Source organism: Dasypus novemcinctus, chromosome 7, assembly GCF_030445035.2.
Source record: "Dasypus novemcinctus isolate mDasNov1 chromosome 7, mDasNov1.1.hap2, whole genome shotgun sequence".
NCBI classification, from domain to species: Eukaryota; Metazoa; Chordata; class Mammalia; order Cingulata; family Dasypodidae; genus Dasypus; species Dasypus novemcinctus.
This window is the reverse complement of record NC_080679.1, coordinates 16,364,221-16,384,564: the sequence shown is the minus strand read 5'-3', so window position 1 is coordinate 16,384,564 and position 20,344 is coordinate 16,364,221. Positions and strand designations below refer to the sequence as shown.

The following is a 20,344-nucleotide window of genomic DNA, read 5'->3' as shown; positions in this document are numbered from 1 at the left end:
GATGTTTTAAAAATTACTGGATTGGGAAGCAGATGTGGCTCAAGTGATTGAGCTCCCGCCTACCACAGGGAGGCCCCTTAGTTCGGTCCCCAGTGCCTCCTGAAAGCCCCAATAGACAGGGAGTACAAACAACGAGGGGATAGGGAGAAATTGATCAAATAAATCTTTTTAAAAAAATTACTGGATTGCTGTTATGGACTTTTGGATTTGTAGATAACTATAAATCATTTCTTTTACATTTGAGGCTTTAGGTCATTACAATTTGTAAAAATTAGTTTTTTATGGATGCATTGTCTAAAAATTAGAGAGAAAAAGATTGGCGATGGGAAGGGCATTTAAAGGCTAATAGCCCAGATAATGGAAGGTAAACAAGACTGCCAGGCTCTTTGTTCCCTACCTTAGTCTTGCCCTTTTCCGGGGTTTTCGGCTTGAAGAATTGGTGGAGTTAATCTAAGCAGGAGTCCTACTACTAAAATCCATCGCTGACAACTACAGGGTATGGGGAGAACTCAAAATTACAATGCATAAGCATCATTGGTATTGCTGATTAAATATGCACATTCTTAGGTTTCACCCTAGAGATTCTGATGCAAAAGGTCCTGAAAAACAGTTATTTTAATTGGATACCGAAGATGTATCTTGGAAATACGAGTTTCTTACATGTCACGAACTCTACAAGTCTAAGCTGGAACCAAAGTTAAATATTGCAGAAGTGTTCCTGGGTGGCTCGCTTTGCCCATAACAAAGATGTCTCCTAAGCGCCGTCTCTCCACCTCGGGTCCTGTGCGTGAGCCTCACGTCCGCCCTTCCCTGTGTCACATGACTATGAACCTGTCTCCGCTACGGCTCCTGGAAGGGGCCAGCGCCGGCGGTTCTCGCGTCTTTCCCGGCCCGCTGCGGGCCGCTCCGGCCGGTGCTTTGCCCGGGCGCCTTCGTGCGCTCGGCCAACGGCCTTTGAGAGCGCCCCGGGAGCCGGCGGGCGGCGGCCCTCGCCGGGGACCCTCCAGCGGGCCCAGGGGTGAGTGCTGACGCCTTCCCTTCCCGGGACCTGGGGTCCGGGCCGGCCGCCGGGCCTAGCGCTGGTGTCTACCTGCTTGGGGTCTGTCCGGTCCCCCGGGCTTCTCTTCAACCCTGGCCTTTCCTCCTTCTCAGGACCCCTAGACGCCAATCAAGCCCGGAGGAGAACGAAGGAGAGACACGCTCTCCTGCAAACGTTTTGGGACCAACCTCTTTGCCCTTTCTAGTTTGGTACCTCGTTTTGTGTATCCATTTATCTGACTAGAAAGTAGTCCGGGGTTGGAAAAGAGCAGGGGAATCCTGTGAGCATCAACGCCGGCTTCGCTGCTCGTCTTCCCTAATTCCCTGCCAAGGTCCTGACCCCTTCTAGGATGACCTTGAGCCAGGCGCCTGCCGTCTTTTAAAATAAGCTTTTCTTTTGTTTATTACTTTGTGGAAAATACGTGCTGGAAAAGGGAGGCCTTGTTGGAAGCTGGGGTTGCGGTATCCGCGGGGGTTGCGGGCCTCCGCCCCCTAGCCTGTTAGGCTCTTCGCTCGCAGGTGTAGATGCAGGGATTGCTCTTCGAATTTCCCTACGGGAGCCGCGACGCCGGACGCACGCTCGGTTTTCCCTTCCTGCAAGTTCATAACCTTCGTCTGCAGGATGAGAACCCCTTGTATAGGAAAAGAAAACCTTGGCTGCGTCCCACCGCGTTAGAGCAAAGGGCATTCTAGAGGAAGAGAACCCTTCAAAAGCGGTGATGCCTTTATAGGAGAGGATTAAAAAAAAAAAGGAAAGCTTCGGGGTCATTCGCCCAAATCCGGAACCACTTGCATGCTGGGTTCTCACCCACTGAGAGACTTTCTCTAAATGATCTTGAGTGTTTTCTCTCCCTGGATGAAAAGCCTTTGTTTCTGTGTCAATTCTCTTGGCAAATGAGATCCCAAAGGGAAAACCCTTGGGGAAAATGGCACTGGAAAGAATGAGAACAATTTAGTAGTATTTAGTGCCTTTCCCATGTAATTAAATTGCTTGAGGGATCTGTTATCTTTTTCCTTCCAGAAGTTTGGGAATTGATTTTGCTGTTCTTTCCGAAAGGTAATCGTATTTTCTATCCATATCTGTGTGATAGGGCTGCCTCATCTTAGGATAACAAAATTTGGCTGTTGCTCTTCTGCCGCCTGGTGTTGAAATTCATTTTGTCTGAGGTCATAACCTTATCTTAAAATTCGTTGTTAATTTGTATTTTTCAAAGTTTTCAGTGACCTCTTAAATGCTAAAATTAATCCTGTATTGCTCATCTGTTTTCTAATACATCTGTTTTTTAAGTATAGTTTCTTGAAAAGGAAACAATCATGTTGACCTATATGAAAACCTTAAATGAGGTCCACATAATAAGTGATAAAGAATTGGAGATTTCTTTGGTAATTGGAGAATTATATAAATTTTTGCAACCACAGTCAATTTGACCGCACTTGGTTCTACTACTTCCTAGGTTATCTCTCTTGGGTCTAGTGCCCTAATAGAGGAAATGAAAGAGTTGGGCTGAACACTTTACACTAGTGGTATGTGAGTTGAATTTAGGTGATATATGGATGAGGGTTTTGGTTTTTATAGTTTTTGTTGCATGTATTTACGTATGTACGTCAAGTCCATGATTTAAAATAGTTGTATAAAATTTCCTTTAAATATCCATTTAATTAAAAGCCTTTAAAATTGAGTTAAAGGAGAGATTAAGGATAGCTGAAAGTAGAGTGCTACTGAACATGGAAAAAACCATGAGGTGGATAAGTTACTGATGTTTGGTAAACATTGGTTTTAGAAAGTTTAGAAAGCTGAGATCATCTGTGATTCTGAGAGAGGTTTTTTACTCTACTGGTTGCCCAGTAGATTCTAAGTAACAAACTTCTGGAATTAATATCTTAACTTCACATGAGAGGTTTATTTTATTTATTGTCGAAAGATAATCACCAAAATATGCCATAGTCTGAGGGAGAAAAAACTAGGCTTGTGATCTGTTTTTTACTTAACTGTAAAACTAGTCATTGGGACAGCGCAGTGTTAAATTGTAGTAGAAAAGTTTCGTTTGCTTTTTTAATTGCGGTAGCTTAGATTGACTATGGGAGAATTCGGATTTTTCCAGGAGTTGTCTTTTCAGCGTCTGTCTTTATTTTCTAAGTCTGTGAAACTTTACACACGCAGAGATAAGAAAAGATGTTGCTATGGAATGAAATGTTGAGACCCTTAAGATGGACTAGTAGAAAGTTAAGACTGAAGTGTAGGGAATAGGATATTCACATTTAGGACGTATGCACATTTCAAGATCATGTAGTTCTAGCAACTTGCATCTCTTATTTATTATTATAAAACTTCAATTTATAATGTCCCAATGCTAAAATCCTCTTGAGATGTATCTTTAAATGTCATTTAGTAATAAAAGCTTTTTTTGCTTCAAATACAAGAATTGAAAGAGTATCTCATCTAGAATTATGCACAAAAAAATTGGTCTTAGGTTCTGCGGAGGGGATCTAGAATGTTGTAAGATAGGATTGGCTGGGACACTTCATGTTCCTATGTGTTCTTTGTACCATGTGCATGTATTATTGCTTCAAAATTAAGTACATTTTAAGTGAAAGAAAATTGAACAAATTATATATTTGTTCCTCCTAAATATATACATGTATATATGTAAGTGTGTATATGTATATATGCATTTACATGTATTCCTAAGTATTAGATTAATTTAAACTTACATATTTTTCATCTGTCACATTTTTCTAAAAGCAATTCAGAAACTGTGACCATTATTAGTCTTTTATTTTGCCTAACGTCACGAATAGACATAGGTAGGGCCCCCATCTATGGGACTAAACCAAGGGGAAGGTTGTTAACTTTTTATTTATTTATTCTTTTATCCATTTCATAATGTAAAGTCATGCCATCTTTGCTGACTTTTATCTTTTGGAGAATTTCCAGCAGTGAATCTCCAATTTTGATAGCATCCTGTTACTCAGGTAGCACCTGTTTGTTTTTTTTTTCCCCTAGGAACAAAAGTGGCTCTAAATCCATCACATACACGTTGACACAAGTTAAAGGATTTAATATGAAGCCCAGGAGCAGATAATGCCAAATAGCAAGCAGTAGTTGGTACACATTTGTGAGTAAAAATTGTTTTCTCTTTTGTTCTTGTTTTCTTAGTGTTTAAACCATCTGCATGCCAAAGCCTTAAGATTTAGGCATTTTGGTAAAGAATAAAAGAAGCAAGTTAGCAGTCATAATCAACCAATTGTTAGGATTTAGCAACCTAACCATTGCAGGGAGGTGAAGTTTAAAGTATGTAATACATCTATAACATGAATTTTGAGAAACATCCCAGCTATGACTTAAATTGTAATGTCTTTAAAATAGTGTTTTAGTCCATTGACTTTTGCCATTTCTTTTGCTGAAACATTAGTGTAATTTGGTTTTTGAAGTTATTTCCTTTTTAAGGAACCATTTCTTCCACATCAAATTTTAGGCTTCCTCAAATATTTTACTTTTACTGTTTGACTTCACTTCATGTTTCCTTCATCTGTACTTAGTCCAAAACAATTTTTTTCTTCAGAATGTGACAGAGAATTTTATGGGAATGTGTTGTTTTTTCTAACCTGACTTCATATTTGATATAGCTTTCCTTTTATCCTGTTTTCAAAATCATAAAACAGTGACTATGCTTAAAACTGTCTCTATGATTTTTGATGTGAAGAATAACTTTGTGTAGGAAAGATTTGCAAATAAGTTTTTCAGACCAAGCTCAAGCCATATTCAAGTCCAAAAATAATTTTAAGTAGATATTTATTTTTGTTCATAGTTTTCTTGTGAAATAAATTGTTGAAATACTGATTTTTATTCTTTCTTTTTTACAGCTGGAAAGCAGTGTCCGTGTTGTTATGTACACCTCCAAAAAATTTCAGATCTGTAGGGGAATTGTTGTGTAAAGTAAACTGAACTTCAGGGTAGCAGTATTTTAATAGCTATTGTAGACCTGTATTTACTGTATTAAAAATGAGTAAAAGAACAAGCAGTGACACACCACTAGGAAGGTCAGTGAAATTTTTTTCAGTTGAGATGGTGTTAAAGGTTTGAGAGATAGTAGTGGCTTTAAAGTTGATTGCCATAGGCTAACCTTGCTTTGTATGCTTTTATCAGCATTAGGTATTTTGGGGCAGTGTTCTTTACTCTGTATTTCCCAGGGAGCATGGATCCTTCTCTAATTTAGAAGGTTACTCAGTGCATTTGTAGTCTTGTATGCTCTTTCCCCTTAAAGGCATGTCATGCTTTTTTTTTTTTTTTAATATAGATATATGTATAATATTGCATACAAGTTAATAATGTAAAGCTTTCAACACCTCAAAAGATGAATGCATATGTTAAGGATTTATTAATACAAATTTTATATTTGATATTCATTGTATCTCTGTCATTACATACTGAAAAAGAGAAATTGGAATATGTATTTTGTGATTTTCACTGGGGGGTTCATCTTTTTAGTAAATTTAAAATTAGCTTTATTTACCTTATGAATTTGATTCTCATCATTAAAATAGTTGTTTTTTTTTCATGCATGAGGTCAGTTTCTAATTGCATTTTTATGAAGTCCTAGCAGCTTTCCTAGCTTTAGGAAATTTTGATTTTATAAAACTTTTATTTCAGGTATTTTTGAGTGACAAAACAGCATGCATATCTGTTTTGCAGAGAGAGAGTGCTTGTACATATTGGTGTCTTTGATTATAAAATAATTTTCTAAAATTTGTTCCTAAGCAGTATCCTCAAGGTGAAATTTCAACTAAGTATTGAAGGCATTATGTTAAGGAAGACATTTTCTTCATACTTTCATTTTTCCTTTGTATTCATTTAATACTTGTGAATAAGTATACTTTTTGCTTTTTCTATAAGGTCTTGTCTTCCATCTCCACTACAAAGAGGAGATTGACATTTTAACACTCAGTCATCCTTATCTTTAAATTTTTCACCCACAGGGTGAGTGGGGCAGCATTTCCTTCTCCCACTGCTGCTGAGATGGCGGAAATTAGTCGAATTCAATATGAAATGGAATACACCGAAGGTATTAGTCAGCGAATGAGGGTCCCAGAAAAATTAAAGGTAGCACCACCAAATGCTGACATGGAACAAGGATTCCAAGAAGGAGTTGCAAATGCTAGTGTAATTATGCAGGTTCCAGAGAGGATTGTTGTAGCAGGTATTTTACATTTGTTTTACATTTTAATGTTACCTGATAAATCTTTTGTTTTATATATTTCAGTTAAAATGTTTGCGTTTTTCAAAATATTATTTAGAAAAGAATTTGGGAAATGCAATTTTATATTTTCAAAATTTCTATTCATTACAGTAGGCTGAAATTTCAAACAATATTTTTATAATTGAACTAATAATTGAGGTTTATTTTTTGCTTATAAAATGTATACTTTTTAACTGTATAGCTTAAAGAGTTTTGACAAATACATACGTCTGTGTGATTACCACCACAGTCCAGAGATAGATAATTTTCATTACCCCACAGGTCCCCATCTGCCCCTTGTCAGTCTCCTCTCAATTCCAGTCACCAAAATCTCCTTTCTAAAACCAGACACAAGATTTGTCTCTCCTAGAGTTTCCAAAAGTGTGTATTCTTTTGTATCCAGATTCTTTTGCTTAGTGTAATGTTTTTCCATGTTGTTGTATATATCAGTTATTCATCCTTTTTTATTGCTGAGTAATATTCCTCTGTGTGAGCAAATCACAATGTGTTTATATGTTCACCTGTTGATGAACATTTGGGTTGTTTCCTGTTTGGGGCTGATAGGAATAAAGCTGCTATAAATGTTCATGTATAGGACTTTGCGTATCTCTAGGAGTACAATTGCTAGATTATAAGTTATGTTTAACTTTATGAGAAGCTCCCAAGCTATCTTCCAAATCGATCGTACCATATTGCATTCCCATCAGTGATTTTTCAAAGTTCTACTTAATCCACATCTTCACCAACACTTGGTTACTGTCAGTCATTTTAATGTTAACCATTTGGATGGGTGTGTAATGGCATCTCATAATTTTTAAATTTCTGTTTCTTTGATAATGATTAATTTTCAATATCTGCTTGTATGTGTTTTGGCCAATTTTATGTTTTCTTTGTGAAACATTCAAATCTGTTGCCAATTTTTAATATCAGGTTGTTTTCTTATGGTGTTATAGTTCTTTATATATCTTGGGATACCAGTTTTTTGCCAGATTATGTGGCATAATTTATTTTTTGTCATTTCAGCATCACAGTGGTAAATATTAGTGAAATGTCAATTATGCTGAAAGCTTAGTTTTAAAGAAACTGCTGTTACTGGTAAGATTACCAGTACAAAAGTGAGTGAAGATTAATATGTTTTAATAAAACTTCTATCTTTTAAAAATTCTTCCCCTTCTCCCACTTTTGTGTTTTTTATTCCTAGGAAATAATGAAGATGTTCCATTTTCAAGACCAGCAGATCTTGACCTTATTCAGTCAACTCCCTTTAAACCTCTGGCGCTAAAAACACCACCTCGTGTACTTACACTAAGTGAAAGACCGCTAGATTTTCTGGATTTAGAAAGACCTCCTCCAACCCCTCAAAATGAAGAAGTAAGTAGAGTTTTAATTTCAACTGAATTTCCAATAATACAATGACAAAAGTTTAGGAGGACTTGAGGCTACAAATCATATCGTTAGTAATATGTAATGAAATCCTTCCACATGGAGCATTGATTTACTATGAATTCTGATTTATGGATACACCAAATAAGGTATTATGTTACTGATATTTTTTCATTTAAATGTTGTTTCAGGAAAGGTAAAATTTTGTAGAAAGCATTATTAATATTCAGGTGGTCTTGAAGGAAGTGATTTTATAGTTAGGGCTTATATATTAAGTAAACAAGTTGGCAGGTTTAGCACTAAGAAAAAAAATATCACTTTATTATAAAAGCAGCCTGACAATCAGGGCAAAGAAAGCTCCTTTTCCCTTGACACTGTTCTTTCTCCTTACTTGCTGAAAGGTTGCTACCAAGTTGGCTACTGTGCTGTATAATATTAGTATCCCTATTGACCTAAATACAGAGTATATACTAATAAGAAGTCAGTAGCAGAGTTTCAGTCCTGCCCCAGTCTTTGATTCAGGGCCAATCTTGTAAAGCTCCTCTCGGTGATGATTTCTGTTGTTTTTCATTATAGCTTCTGAACTTCTAATGTGTTATGTTGTTATGAAGCTATTATAAAGCAGTGTGCAAACATGTTTTTATTGATAATGGCCCGGCCTGTGTCTGGTTATATTCTTCATATACTCCAAAGAGAGAAAGGCACCCGTATAACTTAGGGCAGGTACTTTTCTTAGGCTCTAAGTTTCTGCTGAGATAACTGAGGTTCTAGACATTCTAGATATTTGCTTGGTGAAAAGCACTAAATTTGGGTGTTAGCATGGTGAAAAGGCATTAAGATACTTGCAAAATTGTATTATTTTAACAAATACGTTTTCAGCTTCTTTTATCTATAAGGCACTGTAGTACAAGAACGAATGAGGCATAGTTTCTGCCCTCAAATGTTTGCTCTTTACTAACAACAGGGCAACAGTCTGAGTGAGGGAAAGACACCAGCAGACACAGAGGATATAAATTTTTTTAATGCAAAGAATAATGAAAAAATTTAAGATGGTTATACAAAGCAAAAGATAGTAAAGCATGCTCCCAGTTAGAGACCCAACTTCCCAGCTCCCAAAGTTCCCAATAAGAATAACTGTGGTTAATTTTGTCTTGGTGTGAGGATTCTGCCAGGAGGAAGAAGCTCCTTTTGCTCTTCTTTGGGTTACTTTTTCTTTTAATCTTTCTGTTCCCCCTAATTTTAGATGCTTTTGCCTACGTCATGCAGATAACTGATTGAAAGCAATCCAAGCACTTTCTTAGTAATTACTTTAAGACACAGTAAAGAATAAAGCTTACCAGGATTACCCCCAATAGACTTGGACTTTAAGCCTATGTCAGGTTTACTCTTGAGTAATTTTGATGTTTAATCAAATGTGATAAATGCTCAAAGTATGTAGCATGGGTTGAAAAACTTAGACCATGAGTTAGACCTAATTTTGAAGGCCTACTTTGCCACTTACTAATCATATAACTTAGGTCAAGTAATTTAACATATCTAAAGCTTATTGCTAAAATGAAGGTAAAAATAATGCCAACTGCATAAGATAATTGTGAAAATTGAACATTATAATGCAAGTGATATATTTAGCATATGTTCTAATTCCTGTTAAAAGCTCAATATGTATAAATATTATTGTTATGAAAGAGTTAAAATCCTGTGGCAGGAGTGAATCCTGAGATGCCAGAGAGAAGTTGATGAGGAAATTACTACCAGCTGCTCAATGGAAGGACCGATGGTCTGTACTTCAAGACTTTGGAAGGGTTAGTGGGCCCTCAGGAGATTGACCAATGAGCAGGGAGGAATGGAAAGGGATCCAGGGTTGCAGCAGCTTCTGCAACATGTGCTGAAAGAGAAAAGCAGAATAAGGCCCCAAGTGCTGAAAACTTTGATTTATTCGGCTGCCACTTGGAATCAATCAAGTGAGATCTCCAGAACCATATACTCCATAGCCATCATTCAATAGCCTATGCCAGAGTTTCTCAACCTCAACACTTTTGACATTTTAGACCCAATAATGCTTTGTTGTGGGGTACTATCCTCATGCATTGTAGGATACTGCACAGCATTCTTGATCCCTGTCTATTAGATGCCATTAGCTTTCACCAGGATGTGGCAATCAAAAATATCTCCTGTAGCCAAAAGGCAGAAAGAATCCAAATACTCATAAGCTGATGAATGGATAAGCAAATTGCAAAATATACATACAATGAAATAATTATGCAACCATGAAGTACTGGTACAAGCTACAGTGGATGAACCTTGAAGACATTATACTAAATGAAATAAATCAACCATAAAAGGCCACATATATGATTCCATTTATCTGAAATACCAAGTAGAGGTAAATCCCTTGAGACAAAATAGATTAGTGGTTGCCGGGGGTTGGGGAGAAGGAAATTGAGAGTAACTGCTTAATGGGTTTGTGGAGTTTACTTTTGGAGTGATGAAAAATATCCTCGAACTAGTGGTGGTAGTCGCACAACATTGTGAATGTGCTAAATGCTTCTGAATGGTACATTTTTAAATGGTTTAAATAGCAAATTTTATGTGTATTCTACCAAGTAAGAAAGAGAGAGAAAGAGAAAAAGAAAGAAAATAAGAAAGGGTCTCCAGACATTGCCAAATGCCCCCGAGAGAAAAAAATCACCCCTGTTTGATATCTATGCCAAGAAAAGAGACTACCAGAAGAAGGTTTATGAGGAAGGTCGTAAAACTTATCTGAAAGCTTGACCGAGGCATGGGATAAACTTGCAGAAAGCAATAGCATTTGAGTTCTTAAACTGGCTTTAAAGACTCCAGGTAAACCTGTGAGGTGGATCTGAGAAATGAAGTAAATAATTTCCTAACTCAAAGAGCATCTATAAAATCTGGAGGCTTGGCTGATAGGAGATTCATGAACCCTTCAGTATGCCTAATCTCTACCAAAATTTGGAAAGCACCTCTAGATCAAGACTATTGCTTGGCGATTCTATCTATGGCAAGCTAATAAATACAAATAGGTCATCTGATCTGGGCATAATACTGCAAAATACCCAAATTCTGACAACTCTCAGTGTTCTTAGAGTAGATCAGGCAGTGTGGATGAGAGGCATTGACCACTGCCTCCTCTCAAAAAGGAGTCCCAGTTGGAGCCAGTGGAGAAAGATCATCCAAACAAGGAGAAATTGAAAAGATAAATGATGTCTATAAAAAAAAACTTCACAATATTTCATGGCCCTCTTAGCACCATAACCCTCTGTCACTGTCTCAAATGTTTTCCCTAGAGTAGGTTTTTTAAAAATTTTGGACAATGAGCACATTTGGGGAATGAGCTCATCTCAGTTGTTACGCCCACTCTGTTACCTCTGTGTTTTTCTTTCCTAATAAAAGTCTCATGGTAGTATGAAGATTCATATTTCCAAACTATTTTAAAACAGATGAGTATGGGGGGAAATACTAAGAAAGTCATCTGAGTAGATTCTTGACAAGAGACAGGCTTTGAACAGGTTGATGAAGCAGGTTAAGCAGAGTCCCAGAGAACATTCAGATGTCCAGGATCCTATGAAAATCAAATATAACTTGGAATATTAAGCACATAAACAAAGAAAGTTTAGGTCAGTTCTTAATCCATGACTAGGCAGAGGAGACCCTGTGGCCCAGCTTCCGGAAACTTGTCTGAATCTAGGATACTTTCTCAGCTTCAGGAGTAAGTAAAAGTTTAAAGTGGGTAATCAAGGCAGACTGGATGACTGAATAACATTCAGGAATCATGAACTGAAAAAATAACTCCTTGAAATAAAAGGTGAAAATGCATTTTAAAAATACTGTGTTTCCTATCATCTTAGGCAGTGTCTAAATTCTTTGTATTACATTATACAAGTTGGTCATGTTACAAGGCATACAAATAGAAGCTTTTGTCTTAAGTTGTTTTTTCCCTCCGGTGTGTTAGTAATGTCAAACTTAAAAGCTTAATACCCCTGCTAAGATATATTTTAAATCAGATATGAGATAGTGAAAATAGCAGTAGACTTAGGAACCTCTAGCTTGTCTGGCTTTGTTGAATTCACAGACTTACTTGTCTTCCCTCATTACTTCCTATCTTGCTTAATCTTAGTTCTCACCTCATAGCAGCAGGAATGGTTCTGATTGAGTAGGAAATTCATCCTGATAAAATCCCTGCTATATGGAAGAGTTGTTGTACTATATAGGCAAAGCAACCACAACTCTGCAGTAGGTTGGAAGGCAAGTATCAGTGGAGTTCTCACAAGCCAACCCAGTATTGCTCACTGAATAAAATATACTTGGTAGTGTAAATTTTATATATATATAGGAAAGCGGACTTGGCCCCGTGGTTAGGGCATCTGTCTACCACATGGGAGGTCCGCAGTTCAAACCCCGGGCCTCCTTGACCCATGTGGAGCTGGCCCACGCTTAGCGCTGGTGCGCGCAAGGAGTACCGTACCACGCAGGGGTATCCCCGTGTAGGGGAGCCCCATGTGCAAGGAGTGCACCCCGTAAGGAGAGCTGCCCAGCGTGAAAGAAAGTGCAGCCTGCCGAGGAATGACGCCGCGCACACGGAGAGCTGACACAACAAGATGACGCAACAAAAAGGAACACAGATTCCTGTGCTGCTGACAACAACAAAAGTGGACAAAGAAGAACACGCAGCAAATAGACACAGAGAACAGACAACTGGTGCGGCGGAGGGGAAGGGAAGAGAAATAAATAAAAATAAATCTTTAAAAAAAATTTTTATATAAAATTAAATTGTTTAAAAGTTAAGAGTAACTTTGATTTTTGGTTTAACTTTAAATAGCTCTTGCAATAGGCTCCAAATTGACTCCTTTTCTGTTTCAGAAGTTATTTTTTCTTCAGTTTAGATGGGTAAGTGGTTCATAGCCAAATCTAAATCATGCTCAGAAACTATGTGCTACATAGTATGGTTTTAAGTTTTGATGGCACAAAATATAGGATTTATTCTGCTTTGATGGTGTTTATAACCTGATGTTCTACTCCCAAGTCTTTTTTAAAAACATTTATAAAAATTGACACTTTTTTAAAAACTCTGAACTCTTGTGTCCTTTTTTTTTTTTTTTAAGCCGTGAGGTTGTCATGGCTATTTCTAGTTTAAAAAGGAAGGGGAGGGGGCGTTTTCTAAACAAGCAGTAAAGTTAGTGATTACCATTGTTCTACTTGTCTATTGCTGTATGATAAACCACCCTATAACATGTGGCTTAAAACAAAGAAATTATTTTGCTTTTGGATTCAGGAATTTGCAGAAGGCACAGTAGGACAAGCTTGTTTGTATCCTACAATGTCTGAGACTAAACTGGAAAGTCTCAAAGGCTAGGTAGGGTTTACTCATCAGTTTGGGGCTGCGTCATCTGAAGGTTCACTCACTCACATGTTGGTCCTCTGAGACCTCAGCTGCAGTTGTTGGCTGGCACATAGCCTTTCCATGTAGCGACTTGGGCATCCCCACATCATGGTACTATTGTTCCAGCAAGAACTTCACAGGAAAAAGGCAGAAGCTGTATTATTTATGACCTAACCATAAAAACTCTTATAAATTGTTCTTATAAATAATGCTAATATATATTGTAAATGAAATAATATAATTAATTATATCAAGTAAGGTTGATAATTTTAAAAAAACAGAAGTAACTTTTTTTTCATGAATGAGTAAGCATTCCTAAGTTTTATCTGCATTGTAACTTGGAGGTTTTAAAATGTCCACTTGTAAAAAAAAAAGAAAGATGATGCAACAACAACAACAAAAATGTCCACCTGTAATACACATGCCTGGCAGCAATTCTTAGTTACCTTTTCTTGGTTAAGTTCTTTGTAAATTTTGTGAGTAACCTTGGATTAAAGCTTTTTAAAAAAAATTTTATTGAAGCATATCATTCATACTTGAACCTACATAAACATTAAATGTACAGTAAAAGTTGTGACCTTAGAAAACAAATGTGCATATCATCGTACAGGGCTCCTCCCATAGAACACCCCATCCCCGACACCTTGCATTGTTGTAAACGTTTGTTACAAACTATGAAAGAGCATCATAAAAATATTACTAACTATAGTCTATATCTTACATTTGGTGTATTTTTCCCCCAACCCACCCAGTTATTAACACCCTGTATTAGCATTATATATTCTAGTTCATGAGAGAACATTCTCATATTCTGTTAACCACAGTTCATCTTCCACCGTAGGATTCCTTATGTTAAACAGTCCCATGCTTTATACAGTCCATTTAAAATGCACAATCCATTTAAAATGTGGCTTTAATTTTCATCACAATGTTGTGCTGTCATCACCTCAGTCAATTTTAGAACGTTTTCATTACTCCAAAAGGAAAAAATCCCATACCCCTTATAACCCCCCCATTATTGTCCTTAGAATTGCTGTATTATCTTCTTTGCCATTGCTGAAAAAATACTGCAATAATACTGTTAACTATCATGGATTAAGGGTTGATGTTAAACAGCTATTGGGCTACTAAGAATATTTTCTATTCCCTTTCTTTGTACCATAACAGATCCGTACAGTTGGCAGGCTGAAAAGAGAGCGCTCTATGAGTGAAAATGCTGTTCGCCAAAATGGACAACTGGTCAGAAATGATACCATGTGAGTAGAACCACTCAGTATTGTATCCTTTCATAAATTTCCTATATATATTGTCTGTAACTTTTTCTAAATAGTTTACTTCTAGTAATGTTTCAAATCTATTTTACATTTACATCAATTTTACATTTATAGTTTAAAAATCCGACCATTTTAGTTGTGAGAAATTTTCAGTAGCATTTTCCTCTTCTGTGTGTATGAAAGTCTTCGGTATTATGTTGATTTGCTTATTTTTAGAGTTGTCTTTAAAGTGTACTTTAGACAAATTGATAAACATAAGTGTTTAGTGATATGTAGCCTTGAAAAATGTTTAGCCTGCGGATTTAAAAAAAAAAAAAAGAAAAGGAAAAATGCTGTAGAATGTCTTTTTCAGTTTATTGTAAGATCGTGAACCAGCCCTTCTAGCTCTACTTCTAATGAGTCATGGTAAACAGTGTAGCATAGGAAAGTAGAATTTTTTTATTTGCCCTAAGTAGGTATTAGCTCTCTGCCTAATGATTCATTGAATTATTAAGTCTCTTTCATATTAAAAAAAAAAAAGTATGTTGTTTCAAGGACTATGTATTTAAGCCTTTCTTTCTCATTTGGTTATACTATCATAGCCTTATCTTAAAGTTACAACTATAAGATGTTTTAGATTAGGCAAGTGCTTTTTGTTGTTAATGGATTTTTATAAGTAAAATAAAAACTGGTCAGAATTTAGACCTGGAAGTCCTCAGTGATGGTGGCTTTATTTAATAGATGATTGAGTTTGTTTACATGAATTAATAATTCTTCCTCATTAAGTTTTTGGTGAATTTTCTTGATGGATCATTACGTGATGCCAACCATTATGTTAGCTTCTCTGAAAACTGTACAACAATCAGATGGTATCTCTCTCTCAGAGCTTGCAAATATGGCTAAAAGCAAAACATTTTAATTTATATACAAAATAACAAAAGTACAATATAATTATATCATTTATGTTATATTTTATCAAGTTCTAGTTTGGACCAGACTAAAAAGTAAAATGATGCAGAAGGAGCTTTGATGGGGATAGGGTCTTTAATATTTAGAATAGAAAGAGTGTTTTCTATGTATTTTATTCTTGCTTGGAAAGAAGGCTTATGGACAAGTTTAATGGTGTTTTCAATAGTTATTTCTAACTTCAGTATAAATTCTTCTATTGCTTTTTGAAATTCTATTTTCTTGTGTTAGGTGCAAAGACCTATATAACACTTCTGATTTTCTGGAAAATCTTGAAAAGTCTCCCAAAGTAGCTATAGTTATTCTGAAGGGTTATATAGGAAGATAGCAAGTTAAAATTAATATATTGTCTCCTTTAGGAAAGACCTTCCTGAAAGATTCAACCTACTGAAATAGTTTATCCTTTTTTATTTTTAATTGATTATATTTCCCTGAAAGTTACCTGTTGGCAGTGATGTCAGTAGGCCTATGGAATCCATTTTTCAAGAATTTTGCCATGTATATCATACAAATGGTGAAAAGGCTACATAGTTTTTGGAAATCATAGCTTCATGATATTTAATACCGTATCAAAATAATTAAATATATACCTGAAGGCTTTAGTTCTTTACTACTTGTAATATTTTTAAAGGTATCTAATAAACTTTTCTACTATATGAAGATGTGGCTTATTATTTAGGACTATTGTTAATTTGACATTACAGTTAACAAAAAAAAAAAGACTAGTATATTGTTTTTTTCTCACAAATTATGCTATTGATAACTGAGTTCAGCCTAAGAGAAAGAAAACAGCTCTGTGAAATATGATGTAGAGTAGATGACTAGTTAATAGATGTTTCTGCAGTTACCCAAATACAAGTTCTTCGTAACAGTGCTAATGAACATTTGGTTTTCTCATTTCATGTACACTATCTTAATGACGTCTTCTAGATGTTGATACTGAAAATCTCATGTTTTGTTAAATTGAGAGGATTTTTAAAAAAATTTGGTAGTTAAAAATAACATGGAATTTAACTGTACGTTTTCACAGTGCAGTGCTTACCTTATTTAACCATATTTCTTTTTGGTAATAATAAAATCTTGCCTCTTCTCCTGCCATTGTTAATTATATAATTGAATTCATCTTTAAGTATAAACTATTAATATTTAATTAACTTTTGGGATTTTGTATGATGAGCATATTATGTATTCAATGTTGATATTGTAAAGATGAAAATATTAATACAATACAGCTGTATTTACTTCTACTGCAGTAATTATTAAACTTTTGCTATCTGCCTACTTTAGTCTTTTATCTTTGTAATGTGAGATTGTGCATCATTGTGGATGAACCTGTGCCTGCCTCCACTTTATTTTATTCTTTGGCTTTAAGAAGGGAAGTGTGTAGGTCTATGAGCAGGAGACCTGACCTTTATTTTTTTAGTTCAAGAGGCAGTAGGATTGATTGTCAGCTATTGGCACAAAATGAGCTCTAGTAAGTAGAATTGTATCTAGCTTATTTGTGTTATAAAAGCTGAATATGTAAAGAAGCATAATTATTATTTAAGGTGGCTCAGATCATATTCTGCCCCAAGAAATAAAATTTCAAGGTTCCAGGCACCGATTTCTGCCCCGGAGTACACGTAAGGTTTTATTTGTTACGGCTTTCACAAGTAGGAGTTGTATTAATTTTGCTAATTCACCAGGTAATTGGCATGTAATACTCTAATTAATTCTCTTACTGTTTCACTTTTTAGTACCTCTGTTTCACAGTTTCTCAAACTGTCATCATGCTCTTTTAAGAAGAATAGATGGACAAACTAAGAAAGACTTTTTGTATAATTTTGGGTGTACTGGTAAAAGTAAAATGGAATAATTTAAACATAAGAACCAAGCATACTTTTCCATTTTCTTTATTTTACTTCATTTGGCATCTTAGTTCTCATCTGTTTCAACTTAACCAGATTCAGTGATCTCAATTTTTTTTGTTTTAATTTCTGAACACTATCTTTTCTTGTTTTATTTTGACCCAGAAAGAGAATGTAGTCAAAATATAGCCTTTCATTTAGGTTTGTGGTTTTTTAAAATTCTATAAAATTGTGCTTGGAAGAATTTTTTGAGATCCTTAAACAATTTTTTGTAAATACGTAATACTTTGTATTTATGGCAAAATGAAGTGTGGGAATGACTGATGTCCCATGGGGGAAGCACATATTTTGGTGCACAGTATAATAATTCAACAGCTACTGTAGTTTTAAGCAACAGGAGAAACTACATCAACCAACTATTCTGGTTCTCTTATTCTTTTGGGAACTAGTAAGTTTCCTGAGTTAATGGCAACATATTAAAGTTTTATCTCTATTTAAAATTCCAAGAGGAAAGGTGCAAAATTTGTGTTTTCAATGAAAATGTTTCCTTCACCATTCCTGTTTTTTTTTTTGAAGAACCTGGTACCTCACCAAAAACGTTAACCTTACAGTTTGAGAAACATTGTTCCTGTGAAAATGCATGGGGAAAGAGGTGCTTGACTTTGGACTTATCTTTTAGTAATGGATGATTAAGCCAAGTACATATTAATTTACATTTTAGTTTTTTATTGAGTAGTATTATTTACTTAATACTCATGTAATAAAATTTCATGTAACCATGAGGTGGTGCTATTACTAATGAATAACATGGCAGAAATGAGTGCTTTCTTCAAATTTTCTGATCTTTGTTAAAGAAAAAGGTAAAGTTGAGACTTTGCAGTTTTGTAACATTACTAAGGATCAATTTATTAAGAAAATGCTTTTTAACTAAATACTAATATTATAACAATTGTTTAAATAATTTTTCCAGTGCCTCTGTTATGCAATATGCTTTTTTTTTTACTTTTCATAATTGTTCATTTGTCAGAACAAAACAACAGAAGCAAAAAGCTGGTTTTGGTGGATGCGTGGACGGAGATAGAAACTCACCTCTAAAAGTAGTTTCCCTGTCTACTTGTTGGTAGTGGCAAACATTCAGAGTAGCATTAAACTAATGCTAGCATTAGACTAGGATTGCTAAAATAGGGTTTATTTTTATTCCTAAATTTGTGTTAGTCGTTTTTCTTAAAAAAGGCTTTCAAGTCTGCTTAAAGCGTTAAAAAAAAGAAAGAGTTGCCAAATTATTTATTGTTTCTAATTAAGGTAATATTGATCATCTTATGATTAAGTCATTCGGTTTACTAGTGAAGAACATTTAATCTGTACAAATGCTGTCAAACTGATCATCAGTTTAAAAACTCCTTTCCTTTTCTATTTTTCCTGCTCCATGAAGCAATGCCATATAAATGAGTTAAAAGTTAGATTTCTTACTAATCTTTGAAACTTTAATTTCTTTTGAGAAACAACCAGAAATCCTGATAAGTTTTTTGTTGATCCTTGATGACTAATTTTGTCTCTTATTTTACAACGTAAATATTTTTTGTTATTAAGCTACAATAGAGGACGGTGTACGGTTTATTATCTTATTCCAATTTCATGTGATCATACAATCTTAGAATTGCAGGAGAGTTTATAGACTGTTTTAGAATGCAATCTATGCATTCTATCTTCAGAATTCTTTGCAGTTAACCTGAAATTATTTTTGTTTGACCTCTTTGTAAAATTACCACCTCATTTCCTATGTGTAGACCAGAAATACTTGCATTTTTAGAATGTAAGTAAATAATTCTTTATTTTTTTTTCTGGCAAAATGATTTCTCTCAAAGGAAGTAGCTCTTATTCCTTTTCATTTTTAATGGGCAAAAAGCTATCAAACCTTTTTCATGGACTTAGTTCATCTGCATTTTTGCTCTAAGATTATAATTTTGAATATTATTTTAAATTTTAATTAATTCATTTTCATAGCATAAGTATTTATATTTATTGTACTTCTCTCTTTGGATCTTTAAGACATTCAAAGTTATTCACAAAATTGTGGAGATTTTTCTTTTTAATCCTGTGGGACTGTAGAAATAATATTAGATGACAGTAACTGTCCTTTCACAAATTTTCCCACTAATTCTGTGAATTCAAACAAATACACTTTAAGTTAGAAGAGATTATAGAAGTCACAATAAAAGGTTTTTCTCTTTTCACTTGTTCACTGTTGCTCTGCTTGCATTCTTTCAGATATCGTGCACAAGCATGGTTTTAGCCTAATGTGCTTTGCTCTGACCTTGAGAGAGAATGATGAGCCCTCATCCCAGTGTCATAGTCCTCTTATTGTTAACAAGCCAGATGACAAATCCACGCTTGATCATGTTCTAACATTAAAACAGCTGTCTGAAAATGGTGACACTGATCGTAAGAGATTTCAGGTTAAAACTATAAAAATGGCTCCATTCAAAGGTGGCCACCTTTTCAGAAGCACAGTCAGTAGAGCCAAAGAAATTGTGAATCCCAGCTCACACGTAAAAAATGATTGAAAATATTATCACTGAGAAGCCCTGAAATGGTTAAGAGCCATCTTGATAATTTAAGCATCCTTTTCTTCTTTCACTGTATTCACAGCATTGGGGTTGATTTTATGCTTTAGTCATTTAGCTAGAAAACATATGCTTTATTTTAGTAAGCAACTAAAATGCTCCACTAGCTTTATGAAACCTTAATTCATATTTAAATCGACATCATTTACTCACCATTAATCAAGCTTATTTCATTTTCTTATTTATGAGTAATTGAAATGGTATTTTCACGGGACCATTTTTTGATTTATGTGTTCAAACTTTAACACCTGTTTACCAGACATGCCTGTACTACCCTTCTGATCATCCATAAATTGAAGTGCAGTGTTGTTTTGTTAGAGATTTGGCTTACCGAATTAGAATTTATGCATTAAATAAAGAATGCTGCTTCTCCAAAGCTAGGGTTGAGCAAGCTATTGCTATAATTCTCTTCCCTCTCCAGAGTTGCTCTTTCATGTTCAGTTTGTTTATTTTAATATTTAGGGTTACTAAATTATAGATGCTGCATTGTAGCTGTGTTTTTTTAAAAACAGTTCAAAATGTTTATTAACATCTTTGGTTTCACAGTTTTTGGGGCGGGGAAAGTAAAGGGTGGGAGAAAACTGTTAAGAAAATGTTA

At 35.1% G+C, this 20,344-nt stretch overlaps 1 protein-coding gene across 11 annotated transcripts in view; it reads left to right on the top strand.

Moving 5' to 3' along the window:
• The first annotated feature begins 817 nt into the window (after window positions 1-817).
• Window positions 818-20,344, top strand: part of MFF (mitochondrial fission factor) — a 31,953-nt gene continuing 12,426 nt past the window's right edge. For 3 of the 11 annotated variants that reach the window (XM_058300010.2, XM_004453871.5, XM_004453867.5), the window contains exons 1-7: window positions 863-1,018; window positions 4,043-4,154; window positions 4,903-5,079; window positions 6,016-6,236; window positions 7,477-7,646; window positions 14,224-14,312; window positions 16,823-16,897. In XM_058300010.2, the coding sequence (XP_058155993.1) occupies window positions 5,042-5,079; window positions 6,016-6,236; window positions 7,477-7,646; window positions 14,224-14,312; window positions 16,823-16,897 (593 nt within the window). In that variant the 5' untranslated portion in view covers window positions 863-1,018; window positions 4,043-4,154; window positions 4,903-5,041. The other 8 variants (XM_004453869.5, XM_004453868.5, XM_071216094.1 and 5 more) reach the window with 8 other exon arrangements.